This window comes from Centrocercus urophasianus, unplaced genomic scaffold (genome assembly GCF_019232065.1).
Source record: "Centrocercus urophasianus isolate 14NV4802_14NV808 unplaced genomic scaffold, USGS_Curo_1.0 seq_23, whole genome shotgun sequence".
In the NCBI taxonomy this organism is placed as follows: Eukaryota; Metazoa; Chordata; class Aves; order Galliformes; family Phasianidae; genus Centrocercus; species Centrocercus urophasianus.
Genome location: NW_024884789.1, coordinates 13,683,913 through 13,700,668, shown reverse-complemented (window position 1 = coordinate 13,700,668; position 16,756 = coordinate 13,683,913). Strand labels below are relative to the sequence as shown.

Below are 16,756 nucleotides of genomic sequence, written 5' to 3'. Positions count from 1 at the left end.
CACAGATGTTATTGCAAGCACGCCAGTGCTTCCCCCTGCCTACAGCCTGTGTTCCATGGCCCCGTGCTTTGTGCCGTGCTAGTTGGCTTGTGACCCAGCTTTCACTGATTGACACCCACAGAAAAAAGAAAAGTGAACTGTAGGAAGGAGGATGGGGAAAGCTTTCTGTTCAGCTTTACGGAATTAATGTCAGATGATTGGGGTAACTTTTTTCTATTTTTAAGCATATATTCTTATCTGTGAAAGTTTTGTTTTGTGTGGGCTACATTCACCTTCCATGACCCGTGATGTGTTCGGGCTCCAGCACTGAGGGGCAGTAGTTTAAGATGAGCTTCCCGCCCTTTCCAGTACCGGGCTTTAACACGTGTATCCGTGCTGTAGCCGTGGCAGTTTAGAGGACCTGCAGGACATGCTCTAACTCTATGCGGGGAGAAGCACGTGAAGGACACAGGCGCTGAGGAAAGGCGGGAGGGAAGCAGAACCGCTCTGCAGGGTTCGGCCCCGAGCACCGCCTGCGGGCGGGCGCGCTCCGCCCCTCTCCGGGCAGGCGCCGGCCGTGAGGCGGCGGCAGACAAGATGGCGGCGCCGGCAGGGCGAAGCGCGTTGCGGCGGCTCTGCGGCGTCGCGCTCTTCGTGTCGCAGCTCTACGTCCTCTCCGGCCGCGGTGAGCGCGGTGCCCCGGCCGGGCTGGGGAGGGCGGTGGGGACGGGCAGGGCGGGCCTGGCGGAGCCTCAGCGCGGCGGCTGCCGCTCTCGGGGTGGTCGGGCGGGGCCGGGGCTGCTGGCGGGGCTGACCTCAGACGCGCGGCCTGGAGGTGGGCGGTGGAGCGGTGCCCCCTGACGCCCGCCGGGCGGCACCGTTGCCCGGGCGCGGCCCCGTGCTGCAGCTCCGCGTGAGGAGCGGCTGCAGTGCGCGGTGTGAACGCGGCGGGAAATGAGCGGTGAGAAAACAAGGCTGAGCTGGAACATCAGCGTGGGTTGTCTGAAAGGTGTAAATCACTTCTGCTCGTCTTTGATATTTAATGTTTACATCTTATTATTTATAAAATGGGAAACCTGACATATTTTTATTATTATTGCACTTTCCATGTTTTTTTTCTTTTAACCAATGTGCTGAAATCAAACTGTTCCTGGTGCACTTTATTCTAAAAATACCACTTTCTCTTTTTTTTTCCTTCCCCTCACAGCAGGATCTTTGATGGCCACGAAGCATTCACAGCCACAGTCCACGTTTGCAAAAAGCCTGACTTCAACAAGCACAGATGCTCCCTACTTCAGGGCAGCAGGTACAGTGTGTTGCTGTTCCCTGTGTTGTAGCCCTGTGGGTTTTCTCCTCCGAGTATTGAGGTTACCAGTAAAGCTCTTCAGTTCTGTCTTAGAAACTTCTGTGTTCTTTTAGAGAAGTTGTGGAGCATCATATCAAGAATTACTCTTCAATAACCATAAGAAATGATTTGCGTTATACAGTTAGAAAACTCGTTCATATAAAATCTTAAAGTTAAATTGGCATTGTAGTTCATGTGTTTTATGCCTATGATGGATGGTGGAAATTCTGGAGAGACTTCAGAGTTCTGCAAGAAGTTGTTACTGCTCCCAGTGCAATTAAACACAGCTTTTGCACATCCTTGAGGGTACGCAGAGGTAAATGTTTCAGACAGGGAGTAAATTAAGAGGTGATTCTGAACACGTGAACAATACATGTCTGTGAGAAGGTCCATGCTGAGTGTTGTTGTGCTGGGCTGTGCTGTCCAGTGCAGAACTTCTCAAGATCCTTGCAAGTTGCTCTGCTATGTCATATAGTATAGATTCCGCACGTTGCAAATTAAGGGAAGTCCTTTATATGGTATCAATACACGTGTATGTATTTGAATATGCATGCTTCAGACTAGATTGCTTTTTTAAATTCGAATTTTTTTTATAATTTCATTTACATATTTCATCTTTCAGAAAGTACAGAAATTCCAGCTTATGTGACTAAGTGTCCAAGCAATGGACTTTGCAGTAGGTTGCCACCAGACTGCATGATATGTAACACAAATTATTCCTGCATATATGGGAAGCCAGCCACTTTTGATTGCAGAGTCAAACCGCATGTTCATTGTGTTGTAAGTAACCTATTTTTAAAACTAATTTTGAGTAATTTAATTACTGTGACATCTTGTCGTAAAATATCTGTATCTTTTTAAAAACTTCTTACATATGCAGTTTGTTAGGTTATCATAGGCAGGTTATCAGTTTTTTGTGATTGAGCTGCAGGCAGTTGGTAGAGTCAGACCTACTCTTCTCTGCTTGCCTTTCTTGCTTTGGATCTTGTTGTCATGCAGCCACTGATCGATTGTGTTTAATTGGCATGCTGACCAACAAGAACTGAACCAGTTTGAGAATGGGGAGGCTAATGTCTGTCAGAGGTTGAAACCGAATGAGTAAGAACAGTCAGTTTGGCAGCAGCCTCATTTGGATTAGAGGAAGCAGTAGTACTAAAACTGTGTTTTAATACCTTTGTCACTTTTATCATGTTGATTTTTCTACTGGATATGGAGGTAACAAAGAGCAACTGACATTTTGCCCAACATTTCTGTCTATGAGATGCAGTTTGATACTGAAAGCTGACCGTTTCTTGATTGCTAATGAAGTGGTAATGCTGTCCTTCTGTAGGATCAGAATAACCACGAGCAGGAGAACTTTACAATTAACATGACGTGCCAGTTTTGCTGGCAGCTTCCAACAACTGACTACGTGTGCACCAATTCTACAAACTGCATGACGGTTTCCTGTCCCCGGCAGCGATACAATGCCACTTGCACAGTGCGGGACCACATCCACTGTCTGGGTAAAGTGCTGTACCAGGGATTTTGTGAAGAATTTTTCTAAATGGCGTTTTAATGTTGAGTCAGCACAGTGATTATGTTGATTACAGTAACAATCTGCACCTTGATCAATCTATTCGATTTTTTTTTTTTACAGTTGCGTTTTAATTTTTGTTTATAAAAGTGATAGCTAACTGCAAACATTGTTTTTCAGGACTGTTGTATACCTTTCATGTGAGGGAAAATTGGTCTTTCTTTTTGTTAACTTTTATGACTTAAACTACTTTGCACAACATTAATAGAATCAATTTCAAACGTCTCGGGATAGTGGAAAAAGTCACACTGGTGTCACCCCACTAGTTTAATTTTTCCCTGTTTATTTGTTCATTTACCGTTCATGTTTTCTGATGTGAGACAAAGTTTGATTGTCTACAGAGGACTGTAAAATGTAAGATTTTCTCAAAAATTCCTGTTTCAATCACTGCCAACCCTTTTAGTGCCTTGTTAGAGGAATACAGTGAGTGTGGCTTCATATGTCATTTTCTTGCTTATTATGTGATCTTTTTTTTTTGTCAGTTGCATTAAGGTTCAAACCTTTTCTAACATTCAGGTAACAGAGTCTTTCCAAAGATGCTGTATTGCAACTGGACTGGAGGTTATAAGTGGTCTACTGCCCTGGCACTAAGGTACACAAGAGCTATTAGCAGAACTTAAGCTGACATGAATTAGTGCGAACGTATCATGTATAAAATCTTTGTTCCACATTGTTCAGTGCAGTGGGTAGTTGATAATGGTTTAGAATTTAGAACTTGGAGGCATATGATGACTGAAGATTTTGTATTAGCTGTCTTCAATAGAGCTTGAAAGAAAACCTTTACCCTATTTCTGCATTGGATGTGCTTTCTTTAGAGTAAAGTAGAGTAGAGGGGACATGCTTTCTGTATTCTGTATGGTGACAGATGAGCTACTGAAATAATGTAATGAGGTACTGAAGTAACAGATGAGAATGCTGAAATAATTCTGTGGACTTCAGATTCTTTTCTCCCCCTTTATAATATGCTTAAAGCAATTAAGGCTGAAAATCATCCAAATTGAATGCATCTTGAATGTAGCTATTTCTGAATTTGATGGGTATCACTGATCATTGTGTAGATAGTTTACACTTTTTAAGGCTTCTTTTCCAAGTGTTATAGCTGGAAATGCTTTAAAAGGAAAGATTCTTTAATTTTAAAATTATTAAGGTAGAAAGCTGCATAGCAGTTTTGAAATAAACTATTTTGGTAGCTTTTGACACATTAAGCCATTAGAGAACTGCAACAATGATTTGAAAGCACAGGCAGTTCTTTTGGTGTTTTTTGGGGGGTTTTTTTGGACATTTTCCAGTAAGTTTTAGAGTTTCAAAAATGATGAATTATGTAGCAAGAATCCATATTCTCCAAGACAAATACATAAGACTGTGATTAAGGACATAACGTAACACAGTTGCCTTCACAGCAGGAGTCATTCCTGCTACCAGCTGAAGAAGTTGGCTCTTGTGTAGGGATGAGTGTGCTGTTTTTATAGCCTATTTTCAAGCTTCTACAAAGTTAGAAAAGTAGAGAAGTTTCGTTTTCATTGCTTGCCATGAATGGAAAAACTGTCGAGTCTCCGGGTGCTATAAATGTAACTATAACATAACACAGAAGTAATGAATTGTTTTCATTCGCACAGCATCACCCTGGGTGGATTTGGAGCAGATCGTTTCTATCTGGGCCAGTGGAGGGAAGGTCTGGGAAAACTCTTCAGCTTTGGTGGACTTGGAATTTGGACACTGATTGATGTGCTGCTAATTGGCGTGGGCTACGTGGGACCTGCAGATGGCTCTCTTTATATTTAATGTAGTTGTAATTTCCAAGAGGAGTAATTGCTTGGAAAGGGCTCCCTATAGAAGCGTGTAGGAGTCTGTGCCCTTAAGATAGAATAAAGAACAGTTGTTCTTTCTGTGTGGATACATTTTAACGTACAGTATCTGTACTTAGTTTGCCTTTAAATAAGGTAAAACAAAAGGGTGGATCACTAAATTGAAGTTAATTTCCCTTCATTTATGGATGTGCTGCTTTTCTGAGAAAGGTTGATTACCAATATATGTCAATAATGTTTTTTTTCCATTGCGCGCTTGCGGGAGGTTAATTTATTTGCCTGAGGGCACCGTGCTTGCTGATCTTCATTGCATTCATCTCTAGCTTTTGCTTCTGACCGGTTACTTAGAAATGGGGCTACAATTAGATGGCTCTGAGGCTCAAAGCTAAATGCAAAATAACCGCAGTACCTTTGAGTTCCAGGATGGCTTTGTTTCGGTTGGGTTTGACCTGTGTACGAGTGGAAATATCTCGTTCTGTGCCAGCCAGCCATCCTGCAAGTCGATCTCCGAGCCGGAGGCGTGGCGGTGTGCCCGCAGCCTGGCCGCCCCTGCGGTCAGCCGGAGCTCCGAGGGGCGGTGGTCGGACGGTTGTTTCACTCAATAAACTTGATGTTGGAGCGGTACTTGAGTTTCTCGTTGGTTGTGCTTTCCGTGAACTCTCCGCCCGGCGGGCCCTGCGGGGCGGTGCGCCGTTATGGCCCCGCCCCGCCCCGCCTGTGCCACAGAGTGCCGTCATGGCGGCGGAGCGGGAGCGGGAGCGGCGCTTCTACCGGGAGCTGCCCAAAGTGGTGAGCGGCTCCGGGCGGCGGCTGCGTGCGCGGCCTCGAGAGGGGCAGAGCCCTGCCTGCCCGCCGGGAGGTGGGCCGGGGGCTGACACGGGGCGGCGGGTTTTGTCCCACGGACTTGATGAATGGTCCGGGTGAGGGGATTGATTTGCACCCCCGGTAAGTTTGCAGATGGCGACGCGTCGGGAGGACGCGTCGATCTGCTTGAGGGCGGGAGACCCTGCAAATCCATCTGGGTAAGCTGGATCGCTGTGCTGAGAGCGACGGGATGATGTTCAACGAGACCAAGTGCCGGGTCCTGCACTTCAGTCACAGCAACCCTGTGCATTGCTGCAGGCTGGCAGAGTGGCTGGGAAGCTGTGTGGCAGAAAAGGGTCTGGAGGTGTTAGCTGACAGCTGGCTGAGCGTGAGCCAGCAGTGTGCCCAGGTGGCCAAGAGGGCCAATGGGCCAATGGCATCCTGGCTTGTATGGGAGACAGTGCAGCCAGCAGCAGCTGGAGGTGATCGTCCCTCTGTATGCAGCTCTGGTGAGGCTGCATCTTGAATACTATGCTCGGTATATATAGGGCCCTCACTGCATGAAAGACATTGAGAGGGAAGAGCAATGAAGCTGTGAAGGCTCTGGAGCTTTTATTTGCAGCTTTTGTAGTCTGTTCTTCCATTTAAAACAGTTGAGCTTGACCTTTATTTTCTTTATTTTGCCCTGTTTACCCTGAAGCTACCTTCAAGACCTGAGGTCTGTCCCTGATAACAGTGCTTCATGTTCTGAAGGGTGTGTTTTAGTGCATCTGTGCTATCTCTGGGTGCATGCAGCTGCATCTTATCGGTGTTACAGTTCTGGGCTTCCAAAACAGCCAGCAGCACGTACTCACCACACAGTTTGCACAGCAAAATCAAACTGCACACTCTGTGTGTGCTGATGTGCCTTTTCAATAAGATACATCTGTCTAGATTTAAGTTTGATGTCTGTTTGAACTCTGTGTTTTGCTTGGAAGACCATGAAATGTGCACCTGGTTCAATGTCCCGAAGTGGGGAGCAGCTGCAGCTCCAGCTGTTCTGCTGGAGTTGTGCACTGATTGAAGTGATGAGACCCCTTTTCCTCTGCCTGGAACTGTAGTGCTTTAGCAATCTGAGATGTAATAGGTTATAACATTAAAATCAAATTTTTGAAAAAGTTACTGAAAAATTGAATTTGAAAAATTATTGAAAAAGATTTCAATATTTTTCCAATTAGCAACTTTATGAAATACTTCACTAAATCTATCTCTGAGAAGAGTGGAATGCCGGGGGGTTCTGTGTAGCAAAGCTTGTGTGCATGTGTTTTGATTGAGTTTGGAGGGCTCTAGGTAATTATTTCGTACCTCAGCAGCCAAGAGATCATAAAACAGAGCAAAGATGGAGTGAGGAACAGAGTTGAGAGGCATGGGTTTGCACCTGTAAGTCAGGTTGCCATGAGAAAAGCAGAAATCGGTCACTAGTGATGGAACACAATTAATGCTGGTGTGCTGTTAATGGGCAGAGATTGTTAGCCAAACAGAGATAATTGTTATTTGTAATCTTGGAGTGAAATAGTAATGCAGGATACGTGAGTGGTAGTACAAAAGCAAATGTAGAAGCTGTCCTTCTCACTTAAACATCCACAGTGTATTTCCGCCTCCTAGGAACTTCATGCTCATTTGAATGGCTGTATCAGTTCTTCTACTATGAAGAAACTTATGGCGCAGAAACCATACCTTCAGATCCAGAATGGAATGACTGTGATTGACAAAGGAAAGAAAAGAACCTTAGATGAGTGAGTAAACGTGTGAGATCACCATTTACTATGTACCTTTTAATTAAGTTGCAAGCTTAATTATGACTTTGTATACTGACTGCAGAAATATATGTAAATTTCAGCTTAGTTAAAACTTCTAGGTTTTGTTTTCTAGTTGTACCTATGAAGTCATTTCTTAAATATTTTGAAAGAAAATGGAAATCTCATGTTGACATTAATGATTTCTGTTGCAAATGTGCTTACTTCTGAAATCAGAAGTGGCCCTTAAGATGGTCTTGGTTGCCCTATAAACAAAATCCCATGTGCATTTTAAGCTACAAGGTGGTTAATTAACATAGTACAAGTTTTCACAGTATAGATTTTATATGAATGCTCAATTTACTGTTCAGTGTTTATTTTCTGACTTTTTATTTTAGATGTTTTCAGATGTTTCAGATCATCTATCAGATTACAACAAGGACTGAAGATATTTTACTGGTAAGTTGGTTAAAATAGTTCCAAACAAGCAAGTGACATGCAAAGTCAAGGTTGGCTGGTTGAATTCTGAATAACAATGGTATTGACAAAGGTCCCTTCAAGTTACTAGTGTAAAACACATTGATTTAGAAATAGAGGATTAAAATAATGTTTCCATTTAATATTTTTTAAAGCAACAAGGTTCCAATATGGTGGTCCTTATTACTACTCAGACACTTGGACTGATAGTGTCTTAAAAATATGATGTCTCAGTAGCAAAGCTTCAATTTATTGTAGTCTCTTGTTTCTTCTTGTCCCATTTATGTACTTGAGCTACAGAACTGGAATTGTCTTTTGCTTGCCTCAGATTACAAAATTAACAAGAAGAATGGTTGTATGATCACTATAGGGAGAATAAAGTGATATAGTATCCTCTTTTCCTTATCTATAAGGATTTTTAGGTGGCCTTTTAAATTACAGAAAGATACAGGAGCTGTGAAAGGGTTTGTAAATGCACCAGGTGAGGAGTTTTCTCATTCAGACAGGGAAATGCTTGTTTCTCATAACCTGCTCTAGTATCTGTATGGGAAATGAAGGCACTTCCATGGGGGAGTATTTCCAGGGTCAAAGTGCTGGAAGCATCCATCCCGAAAACTTTTAAGCATTCCATCAAAAGATAATTGGGTGTCATTTAGTTGTAAAAGAGAGTGTAAGCCATTATAGCTATTATTTTAGTGATGTTGAATACACTATTTCTTAACTAGATAACTAAGGATGTTGTTAAAGAATTTGCTGATGATGGTGTCAAATATCTGGAATTAAGGAGCACTCCTCGAGAAGAAAATTCCACAGGTATAGTCTGTCCTAGTTGTTAATTCCTAAGTCTGATGTTCTTTAAAGCTTAATTAAGACTGTGTTAATAGCAAGGCACGTTAAATTCAATTGGATCAACTAAAATATACTTTAAATGTAGAAGTAAAATGTAGTGATGTGAAAATATCGTTTTACTGTTTAGTGTTAGATTTTTGAGGAAAAAAAAGATGCATTGGTTATAATTCCGTTACCCAAGAATTTAAGTTACTGATTTTAGTAGGACATTTGATTCCTACTCAGTAGCTGATACATTTTATTTTTATTACTCCATTTCTTTTAATGTTATTTAATAGAAAGACATAAGAAAATTGCTTTTGCTACATTCTGATTCATAATGTTATTTCTCTGAGATGCTTAGAAGGAAGCTAATTAGTACTACGTGAATTAGAAAAAGGTGGAGAAAAATCAAAGGTGCAGAATGAGCAATGAGGCGAGAGAGCTGGGTCTGCAGTGTAAAAAAAAATGAATTAATTCACATATGTTGATTCCAAATGTGTACGTGTGTTTGTAGGTATGACCAAAAGGATGTATGTTGAAACTGTACTTGAGGGTATAAAGCAGTGTAAAGAAGAAGGCTTGGATATAGATGTAAGGTAAATGAGCCCGTGGAGTGCCTCTGTTCAAGGTTTTGTCTAGTCTGATGCTGTATCATGGTTTGCAGAGAAGTTTACAAAAGAGTATGGAAAGGAAAATTGTCTAAACCAGATAAAATGTATCTGTACATTTTTAAATTAGCATGTCGTTGACTAATAAAATCTTTCTTACAGAAAGTCACCTTTGTAATGGAATAGAAAGATATTTTATGTGCAAATTTAATTTTTTATCTTCATTTTTACTGAAACTGGGTGCAACTTTTCTGCTTTAAATCTGTGCATTCTCTGCAATATTTTCAGGAAAGGCAGTGTTTTGAAGGAAATGCATTAGAGACTCTATTTCAGAGCCTACATTCTTTGCAGATGCTTTTGCTGGATTAGCTCTACAAGCAGCCTGCAGTAAAGGAGAGGTAGTTAAAAGGATCAGAAAAGTTTTAGAAGGTGTCAGTTGTTGCTTATGGACAATGAATCTACATGCCTGTATAAAAGATTCTCAATTGCAACCTGTTAGATTTGTTTGTGAAAGTTGAAGATTTCTTATTTTTCACATGTGCCTCTCCAAGAGGTTGCTCTCCTGGTACTGCAGGCAGCAGAAGAGCACTATATTATATTGTTCCCTGCCCTCCTTCTCACCATGGCTACTGCAGTTCACAAGCTATTGTATTTATCCAGTTGGTGTTCCTCTGTGCTTCAGTACCTTCACTCTCTGAACAGTTTGCTGTGCAAATGCTCTCTGTCGTCACCCATGAAGGAGGTGAAGTGCCGTTTGTGTTGGTGTGAGATTTGTTGGTCTCCTGGTACTCTGGCTTGTTTTACTGAACTTGTACACTTCTCTCCAAGATTATTAATAGCAATAAATAGAAGAGATGGCCCAGCAGTTGCTAAGCAGACCGTTAAACTTGCTGAAGAATTCCTTCTTTCCACTGATGGGGTTGTAGTAGGACTTGACCTCAGTGGTGATCCAAATGTAAGTTTTTGTTTTGCTTTGATCTGTCCTTGAAGATGACTATTTAATGTTGTGTAGCAGAAGGCAGTTCCAAAAATACTTTGTTCTTTTAAGGTTTTGCCTTACATTTGTTGCTTGTTTGAATTAATTACTCACAGTTTTGACACCATGTTAATCCCTGTTGCTGTAAGGGAAAAAGGCACTCTTATCAAAGAATCAGAAGATTATAATGCTGAAAGAAATGCTGCTGCTTTCACTGGAATGCAGTGTTTATCTGGGAAGTGTCTCTTACTGAATTGTCCTAGTAGTCACAGAATCACAGAATCACAGAATTGTAGGGGTTGGAAGGGACCTCCAGAGTTCATCGAGTCCAACCCCCTGCCAAAGCAGGTTCCCTACAGCAGGTCGCACAGGTCGGCATCCAGGCAGGTCTTGAACATCTCCAGAGAAGGAGACTCCACCACCTCCCTGGGCAGCCTGTTCCAGTGCTCCTCACCTCACTGTAAAGAAGTTCTTGCGCACATTGGTGCAGAACTTCCTATGCTGCAGTTTCCGGCCGTTTCCTGGCGCGGATAGGTTAGTTAGGCTAGATGGGATAGTTAGGCTGAGTTGAGGTGAACTAAATACTATAGCAAGTCTGCACGAGTATAAGTTTTGATTAGTTGCACCAAATGGTCTTTCAATATTAAGAAAGCAAGAGTATTTGAAGACAGCTGTTGAGTTGAAATGAAATAGCTCTAGGTGATAGTTATGGAAAGGGTATCAAATCAAGATGTGAGTGGTCAGTGTTGGGCATCGGCTGAACTACTGAGGTATAGCTTATTTGTCAAAATTGCACCTGTATAGCAGAACGTTGTCTGCTGTGCTGTAATCTAAAGTGGAGTAGTGGCAAAAGGAAAGTTAGTCAGTGTAACTGTAGTGGAGCTAAGTATTTTGATATTGCTAGACTTCTTAATCATATAATTAGAGAATTCCTGTAAAACTAGATGTAGAATGATGATGCTTTTCTATCTTCAAGGCAGGGCATGGTCAAGATTTTTTTGAACCCCTCTCAGAAGCAAAAAAAGCAGGTCTGAAGCTGGCACTGCATCTTTCAGAGGTAAAGTTTTCATTATTTTAGTCCTCTGTAATTCCCATTTCATAAAAACCTTGATGAAGCTGGCAGTAGCTTCTATGGATTTTGAGAGATTTCTCATGAGAAAGCAGTAATGTTTTGGAGCATTGTGACCAAAGAAAACGAAGGTAAATTTTCATCAGTCAGTTCTGAGTAAGAACTGTGGAATTGTTTCTTACCATGTTATACCTAGCAAAGGGGGCAGGAGGGGGGGCAGGCATGGATTTGAAAATTGGAAATGTTCCAGGAGATCCACTGTTGTTTTTCTGGTACAGTGTCAGAAGTCATGTATAGTAAAAGTTGCACATTCTAAGTTGCACGAGTGAAATTTCAATTTTGTTTTGATTCTGCTGATTCCAGTAGAACGAGTAGAGCCTCCTCTTACGGTCTGTTGAAGTGGTGGTTGATGTCTGCTCTGATCAGTCTGACGAATGCTGAAAATACTTCTGTTTCTTTAGAAAGTTAAGTGTGATAGATGTCATAAAACTGTTCGTACTTTTCTATTTTATTAAGGAGGTTTTTGCAACATATTCCCACGTACTTATCTGAAAACATATTACTGTGTGATCTGGTTTTTGCTTTGTTTAGGGGCTCTCACAGTGCTTTTAACAACTGTGTATAACAGATGTTGAAGGACACCTTGACAGTGTACTTTTGAGACTGAAGAATGCAAAGCTGATTTGATGCCTCTGACTGAAAGTACTTAAGAATTTTAAATAGTGATTATCTTTTACATATCCTTTTAAGATTATGGCTTCTTTGTTTAATAATTCAAATTTGACAATCACTGTCATACCTTATTGCTTTCTTCAGAGGTTAGCAGTGCAGATATTTAGCCTCGTGTACGCTGTTTCGATTAGATACGCTATGAAAATAGAAGTTGAGCTCAGTTGTGATCATTTATTACGTTATTTTATGCTGCTTTAATGGAATGTAAAATACATCTTCCCTAGATTCCAAATCAAGAGGAGGAGACGAAAATTCTCCTGGGCCTGCCTCCTGACAGGATTGGGCATGGAACGTTTCTCAACTCTGCAACAACTGGCTCAGAAGAATTAGTGCCACTTGTTAGACAGAATCATATACCTATTGGTAAGGCAACAGGAAGTCACTTGGTAATCTCTGAACTTACGAATGTTGTGCATACTGCTGATTCAGTAACTCTGATTTGTCTTTGATGGCTGCCACAAATGTGTAAAAAATACAACAATTGATGTCCCTGATGAAAACAAAATTAAATCATAGCCCTTGGTTACTGTGAAAGGCTGTATGGTGTTTGTGTGTGCTTTGCAAGGTCCTGATGTTTTACACACAGCTAGTAGTTAAGAAAAAAATGGCTACTGTGGGCTCATCAGAAGATCTTATGAAATATTTGAAGCATTGAAAATTAAGAAAACAATTGATTTCAATTTTCGTTTAGAAGGAAGCAAGCCCATTAATGTGTGGAAAGCATTTTTTAGTATTGTATATTTGATTATTCTGTTTTTTTTTCCTTAGAACTTTGCATGACATCAAACATCAAAACTCAGACAGTGCCCTCCTGTGATAAACACCATTTTGGATACTGGTACAACATTGGCCATCCTGCTGTGCTTTGTGTAAGTTTTTTAACCAGGTTCTTAGGGCAAAACTAGAGTCATATTGGAGTATGTCTCCTTTCATGAATTAGAGCTGAGGTGCTAACTCATTGTATGTCATTACAGCCTATCATCTGCTTACAGCAAATCATAATATTCCATCAGATAAATGTTTGTAGTAGAAATTGAAATGCTTAACATTAATCTTTTTATTGAAAGCAGGACATTTCCCTATGTAGATTAAATATGATCAGCAAAGTATGTAATGACATTCTTAAATATTTTTATATGGACGGATTTCACTTAAGCAAGGGTGGAATCACTGTTTTTAAGCTTGTGCTTATATCCTAATTTATTGTGTTGAATAAGGCTTCTCAGATTCTCTTGAATTCTCTCTCCACCTTATGACGGTGCCAAGTACATGGCAGGATTTTACACTCTACCATCCTGCTGGTTTACCCTTTAGGCTTTGTAGCTTTGTGCAAGCATGTGTGTATTTTTAAGCATTATACTTACCATTCAAACAAGCATCAGTCCTTTGTTTTATTATATATCACTGAGTTTCAAAAATAGATCACAATCAGATTATTTCTGGGATTTTGAATTGTGATAAGTCTAGATAACCAGTGGTGTCATGTCACATAGCAGTTTGCTCATGCGTGCCAATAAAAAGAGCAGCAGAAAAAGAGGCACTATGGTGTCTTAAATTTAACGAGATAGAGTTAGCAGTCTTCTCTGAGGGGGCACAAGGGCTCTAAGTTAGAAATAGGAAATCTCATTAACACTTCAATAATCCTAACTTGTTTCTTTTAGATAGACGATCTTTAGACTGCTTTCAGTCTTGTTTTTAAGATGCTGCCTTCAGTACCTCAGTCTGTAGAAATTATTTGAGCTGACTCTGTCAAAATGCAGAGGATGAAACAGTTTCTTCCCTGAAGATTTAGGAATACAGAATTTGATGTAGTTCACAAATCTGAGAAAGAGAGGAGTGTGGAGATGATGGGTGCAAACTATGTAAATACATGTCTATTTGATGTGCTTAACAGGCCATCTTTCCAGCTATGTTTATAGGAAATAATATTTTCTAGGTAATTTATGTTATTTGTTATGATTTATGTTTGAGAAGTTTTCTTGTGTGTTTGAGTAATTTATTAACTGTAAGTGAAAATAGGGCAAAGTAAGGATGAAATGATACTTAATAGATGGAAGAACTGGAGTAATATGTGAAACACATCGAAGCAAAACTGTTTTGTAAAGTGTAGTCAAAACCCTTTAATTAATTTAACTAATTTAAACTTTATTTTTCTTTTGATTGAACTCCAGACTGATGATAAAGGCGTATTTGCAACAGATCTGTCTCAAGAATATGAACTGGTTGCAAAAACATTTCATCTGACTCGATCGCAGATGTGGGATCTTTCCTATGAATCAATCAACTATATCTTTGCTTCAAATGTAGTAAAATCAAAGCTAAGGGAACAGTGGTGTAAACTGAAGCCGACTCTGTTTGTTTAATCAAACGACTGCTCTAAACAGCTTAGGTGTATTAGCTTAATTAGTTGGTTTTTTTAATCGTTCTTTTTTTTTAAGACAAAAATCCCTGGCTTTAGCCTTTTCCAGATATTAGGCTTATAAATCTGGTCCACAAACCAAGCCATTGTAAAAAGAAGACAGACGTGCATCCTTTGGTAGCAAGGACAAAAGTGAATGTCCTTTCATGGTTGGGAAGGGCCTTAAATCAGTTGTTAAAGTTTCAAATATATCATCATGCAGTGTCTCTACTTGATAGGACATTAAAAATAGGACATTAAAAACTTGAATGGAATACATTGTCTTATTAGAAACACTGGAGACTGAGAATAAAGGTACAATTGTTAGGGTTCAAAGGCTGCCTATTGGCAGCATTATGCCAAGCCGTGTGGATATGGGTTGTGGATTTTTGTTTCTTTGTATTGTTTTCAAACAGAAGTTTTAAGCAATTGATTGAATGTGAAAACAACCTCAGGGAGAAGGAGATATTTGTCTCAAGGGACTTGAATGCTGCATCTGCTTTTGTTGGCGTACCTGTATGACTGAATCCTGCTGTGGGTTCTCCAGTGTACTGGCAGTGCCTAGAGGTACACTCAGTACTGATAGTATTTAGACAAAGGTTGGAATCTTGAAAGCCTTAGCAAATGGTGGAATACTTGGAGGAAATGGTCTAATTCTTGAAATGCTCTTTCTAATTTCTATCTGTTTATTGTAAAAGGCAATAAAAATGCTTTGAGTGTTAATGTTTTAAAGCAATTCCATTCTGTGTGTGTATGTGTGTGTGTGCATTTGAGATTTATAGGACAGGAATGTGTTGCAGTGCAGCCTGTCTTCCCAGCAGCACTGTGTTGTGACAGCAGAGGGTGCTGGTTCATTCAGGCCGTGAACGAACATCTGCATACGTATTGGGATACTGAGACATCAAAATATGTGTGAGCAACTATGTGCAGCTATGTTATATTCTATACTGCACATCCCTGGGGAGCATTGGAAGTATCCCAAGGGAAGGTATTTTCTACCCAAAGGATTTTTGTATTGATTAATTACATGAGGAAACACTGTGGGCTCTGCAAGAAATCCTGAGTACAGATACAACAGAAGCTATACATGACTTCTGTTTTGGTCTTGTTTTGTACAAATTTGGTGTAAATGATAAAATGATCACCAGGTACAGCACTGACAGGAGATACAGGAGTATCTTACTGCGAAGTTGCAATTAGAAATGCCGCACACACACACAAACAAAAACATGAAAAGGAATCCCACCAAGAGAGAGCTGGGTAAGGGGAGGACATCGGAGTTGTTCAACAGTCAGTGTGGTTGCATGAGGTTTCCACACAATGTTTTCCAAGTGCAAAAATATTCCTTTTAGATATGGGAAAAATTAAGTGACGTAGAACGGTGGCTTTGTATTTTGTTATCTGGACTCAGAGTAAGATCTCACCAGAATTCTCAAAACCGCGTGCTTGTTTATTCAGAGGCAGTATCTGAAGTTACTGAAGTTACTGTTCAAATAGATTTGCTGGTTACGTTATCTTGTGGTGCCTGCTGTTTGTCTGACTTGGTTCTTTCTAAGGAAATAGCTCCTTGGGTACAAGTGTTTGGGGGTTGCTTCCTTGTTTAAAAAGAGGAAATAAGAAGAAAGAAAACCTGTTCAAAGACAGGTTATCCAGCTCTGGCATTTTACGGTTAGCTATATCTTAATCCCAGGATAAATGGACCTATGCTTATGTGAGATAACACTATTGTAAGTTTTCTAATATTTTTGAGGTTACGGCCTCCTAACAACTCCTCCTAATGGTATTTGGTTTATTTGCAAAGGAGAGCTGCCACCAGAAGTTCACTTTACAGCTGTCATCCTCGTTCATTGTATCTGTCGAGTGTAGAACTTCAAACACGAAATAGGATTTGTAATTAGTGTCTGGGATTCTAGTTTCAAACTGTTAAGTGTTACACAGAATTTCTGAGTTTTAATGTTCAGATGTTAAGTGTGCTCACAGAGACCTGTAAACATCACTGTGTCCAGCTTTTTTTTTCTCAAGCAAACACACGGTGACCCTGAGAATTTTAACTCTATATTATGTACACTTTCCAATATTTCCACTTAATTGATTTCTGAGTGTCTCCAAAACATTGCTTTGGATCAGTTGTAGTCCTGATAAAAACAGGGTGGCACGTGATGACACATGGGTGCTGCATAGGTTCATAGTAAAAGGTTATCAATGAAGCAGGGCTGTTCTGGATACACAGTGAGATGATGCAGTTGTACTTAGTCTAGAATTAGAGAATCACTCATCTGAAGACTGTGTACTCACCTGTCTCTTAGATGCTTGCAGATATGCTGTTGATTTAATAAACAGAAGGAAAACAAAAACAACAACAACAAAAAAAAACATTTAAT

At 40.5% G+C, this 16,756-nt stretch overlaps 2 protein-coding genes across 3 annotated transcripts; both read left to right on the top strand.

Moving 5' to 3' along the window:
- The first annotated feature begins 570 nt into the window (after window positions 1-570).
- On the top strand, window positions 571-4,953 carry TM2D3 (TM2 domain containing 3). 2 transcript variants are annotated; one of them, XM_042824371.1, is made up of 6 exons: window positions 571-664; window positions 1,190-1,285; window positions 1,947-2,104; window positions 2,655-2,829; window positions 3,417-3,492; window positions 4,517-4,953. In XM_042824371.1, the coding sequence occupies exons 1-6, from the start codon at window positions 577-579 to the stop codon at window positions 4,680-4,682; spliced, it is 759 nt and encodes a 252-aa protein (XP_042680305.1). In that variant the 5' UTR covers window positions 571-576; the 3' UTR covers window positions 4,683-4,953. The 2 variants fall into 2 exon arrangements, with proteins under 2 accessions (XP_042680305.1, XP_042680304.1); XM_042824370.1 differs by having other exon boundaries at window positions 1,187-1,285.
- Window positions 4,954-5,420: 467 nt separating this feature from the next.
- On the top strand, window positions 5,421-15,116 carry ADAL (adenosine deaminase like). The gene is made up of 10 exons (XM_042824439.1): window positions 5,421-5,494; window positions 7,154-7,284; window positions 7,683-7,743; window positions 8,487-8,574; window positions 9,107-9,188; window positions 10,029-10,155; window positions 11,153-11,233; window positions 12,202-12,340; window positions 12,746-12,846; window positions 14,149-15,116. The coding sequence occupies exons 1-10, from the start codon at window positions 5,441-5,443 to the stop codon at window positions 14,338-14,340; spliced, it is 1,056 nt and encodes a 351-aa protein (XP_042680373.1). The 5' UTR covers window positions 5,421-5,440; the 3' UTR covers window positions 14,341-15,116.
- The last annotated feature ends 1,640 nt before the right edge of the window (window positions 15,117-16,756 follow it).

Excerpts from the sequence above, each read along its gene's own strand:
- TM2D3 (XM_042824370.1), top strand. The coding sequence starts at position 577 with ATGGCGGCGCCGGCAGGGCGAAGCGCGTTGCGGCGGCTCTGCGGCGTC. Across the intron at positions 1,286-1,946 it reads TCCCTACTTCAGGGCAGCAG|AAAGTACAGAAATTCCAGCT; the intron begins GTACAGTGTGTT and ends TTCATCTTTCAG. Across the intron at positions 2,830-3,416 it reads GGACCACATCCACTGTCTGG|GTAACAGAGTCTTTCCAAAG; the intron begins GTAAAGTGCTGT and ends TCTAACATTCAG.
- ADAL (XM_042824439.1), top strand. The coding sequence starts at position 5,441 with ATGGCGGCGGAGCGGGAGCGGGAGCGGCGCTTCTACCGGGAGCTGCCC. Across the intron at positions 7,744-8,486 it reads GGACTGAAGATATTTTACTG|ATAACTAAGGATGTTGTTAA; the intron begins GTAAGTTGGTTA and ends TTTCTTAACTAG. Across the intron at positions 8,575-9,106 it reads TCGAGAAGAAAATTCCACAG|GTATGACCAAAAGGATGTAT; the intron begins GTATAGTCTGTC and ends GTGTGTTTGTAG.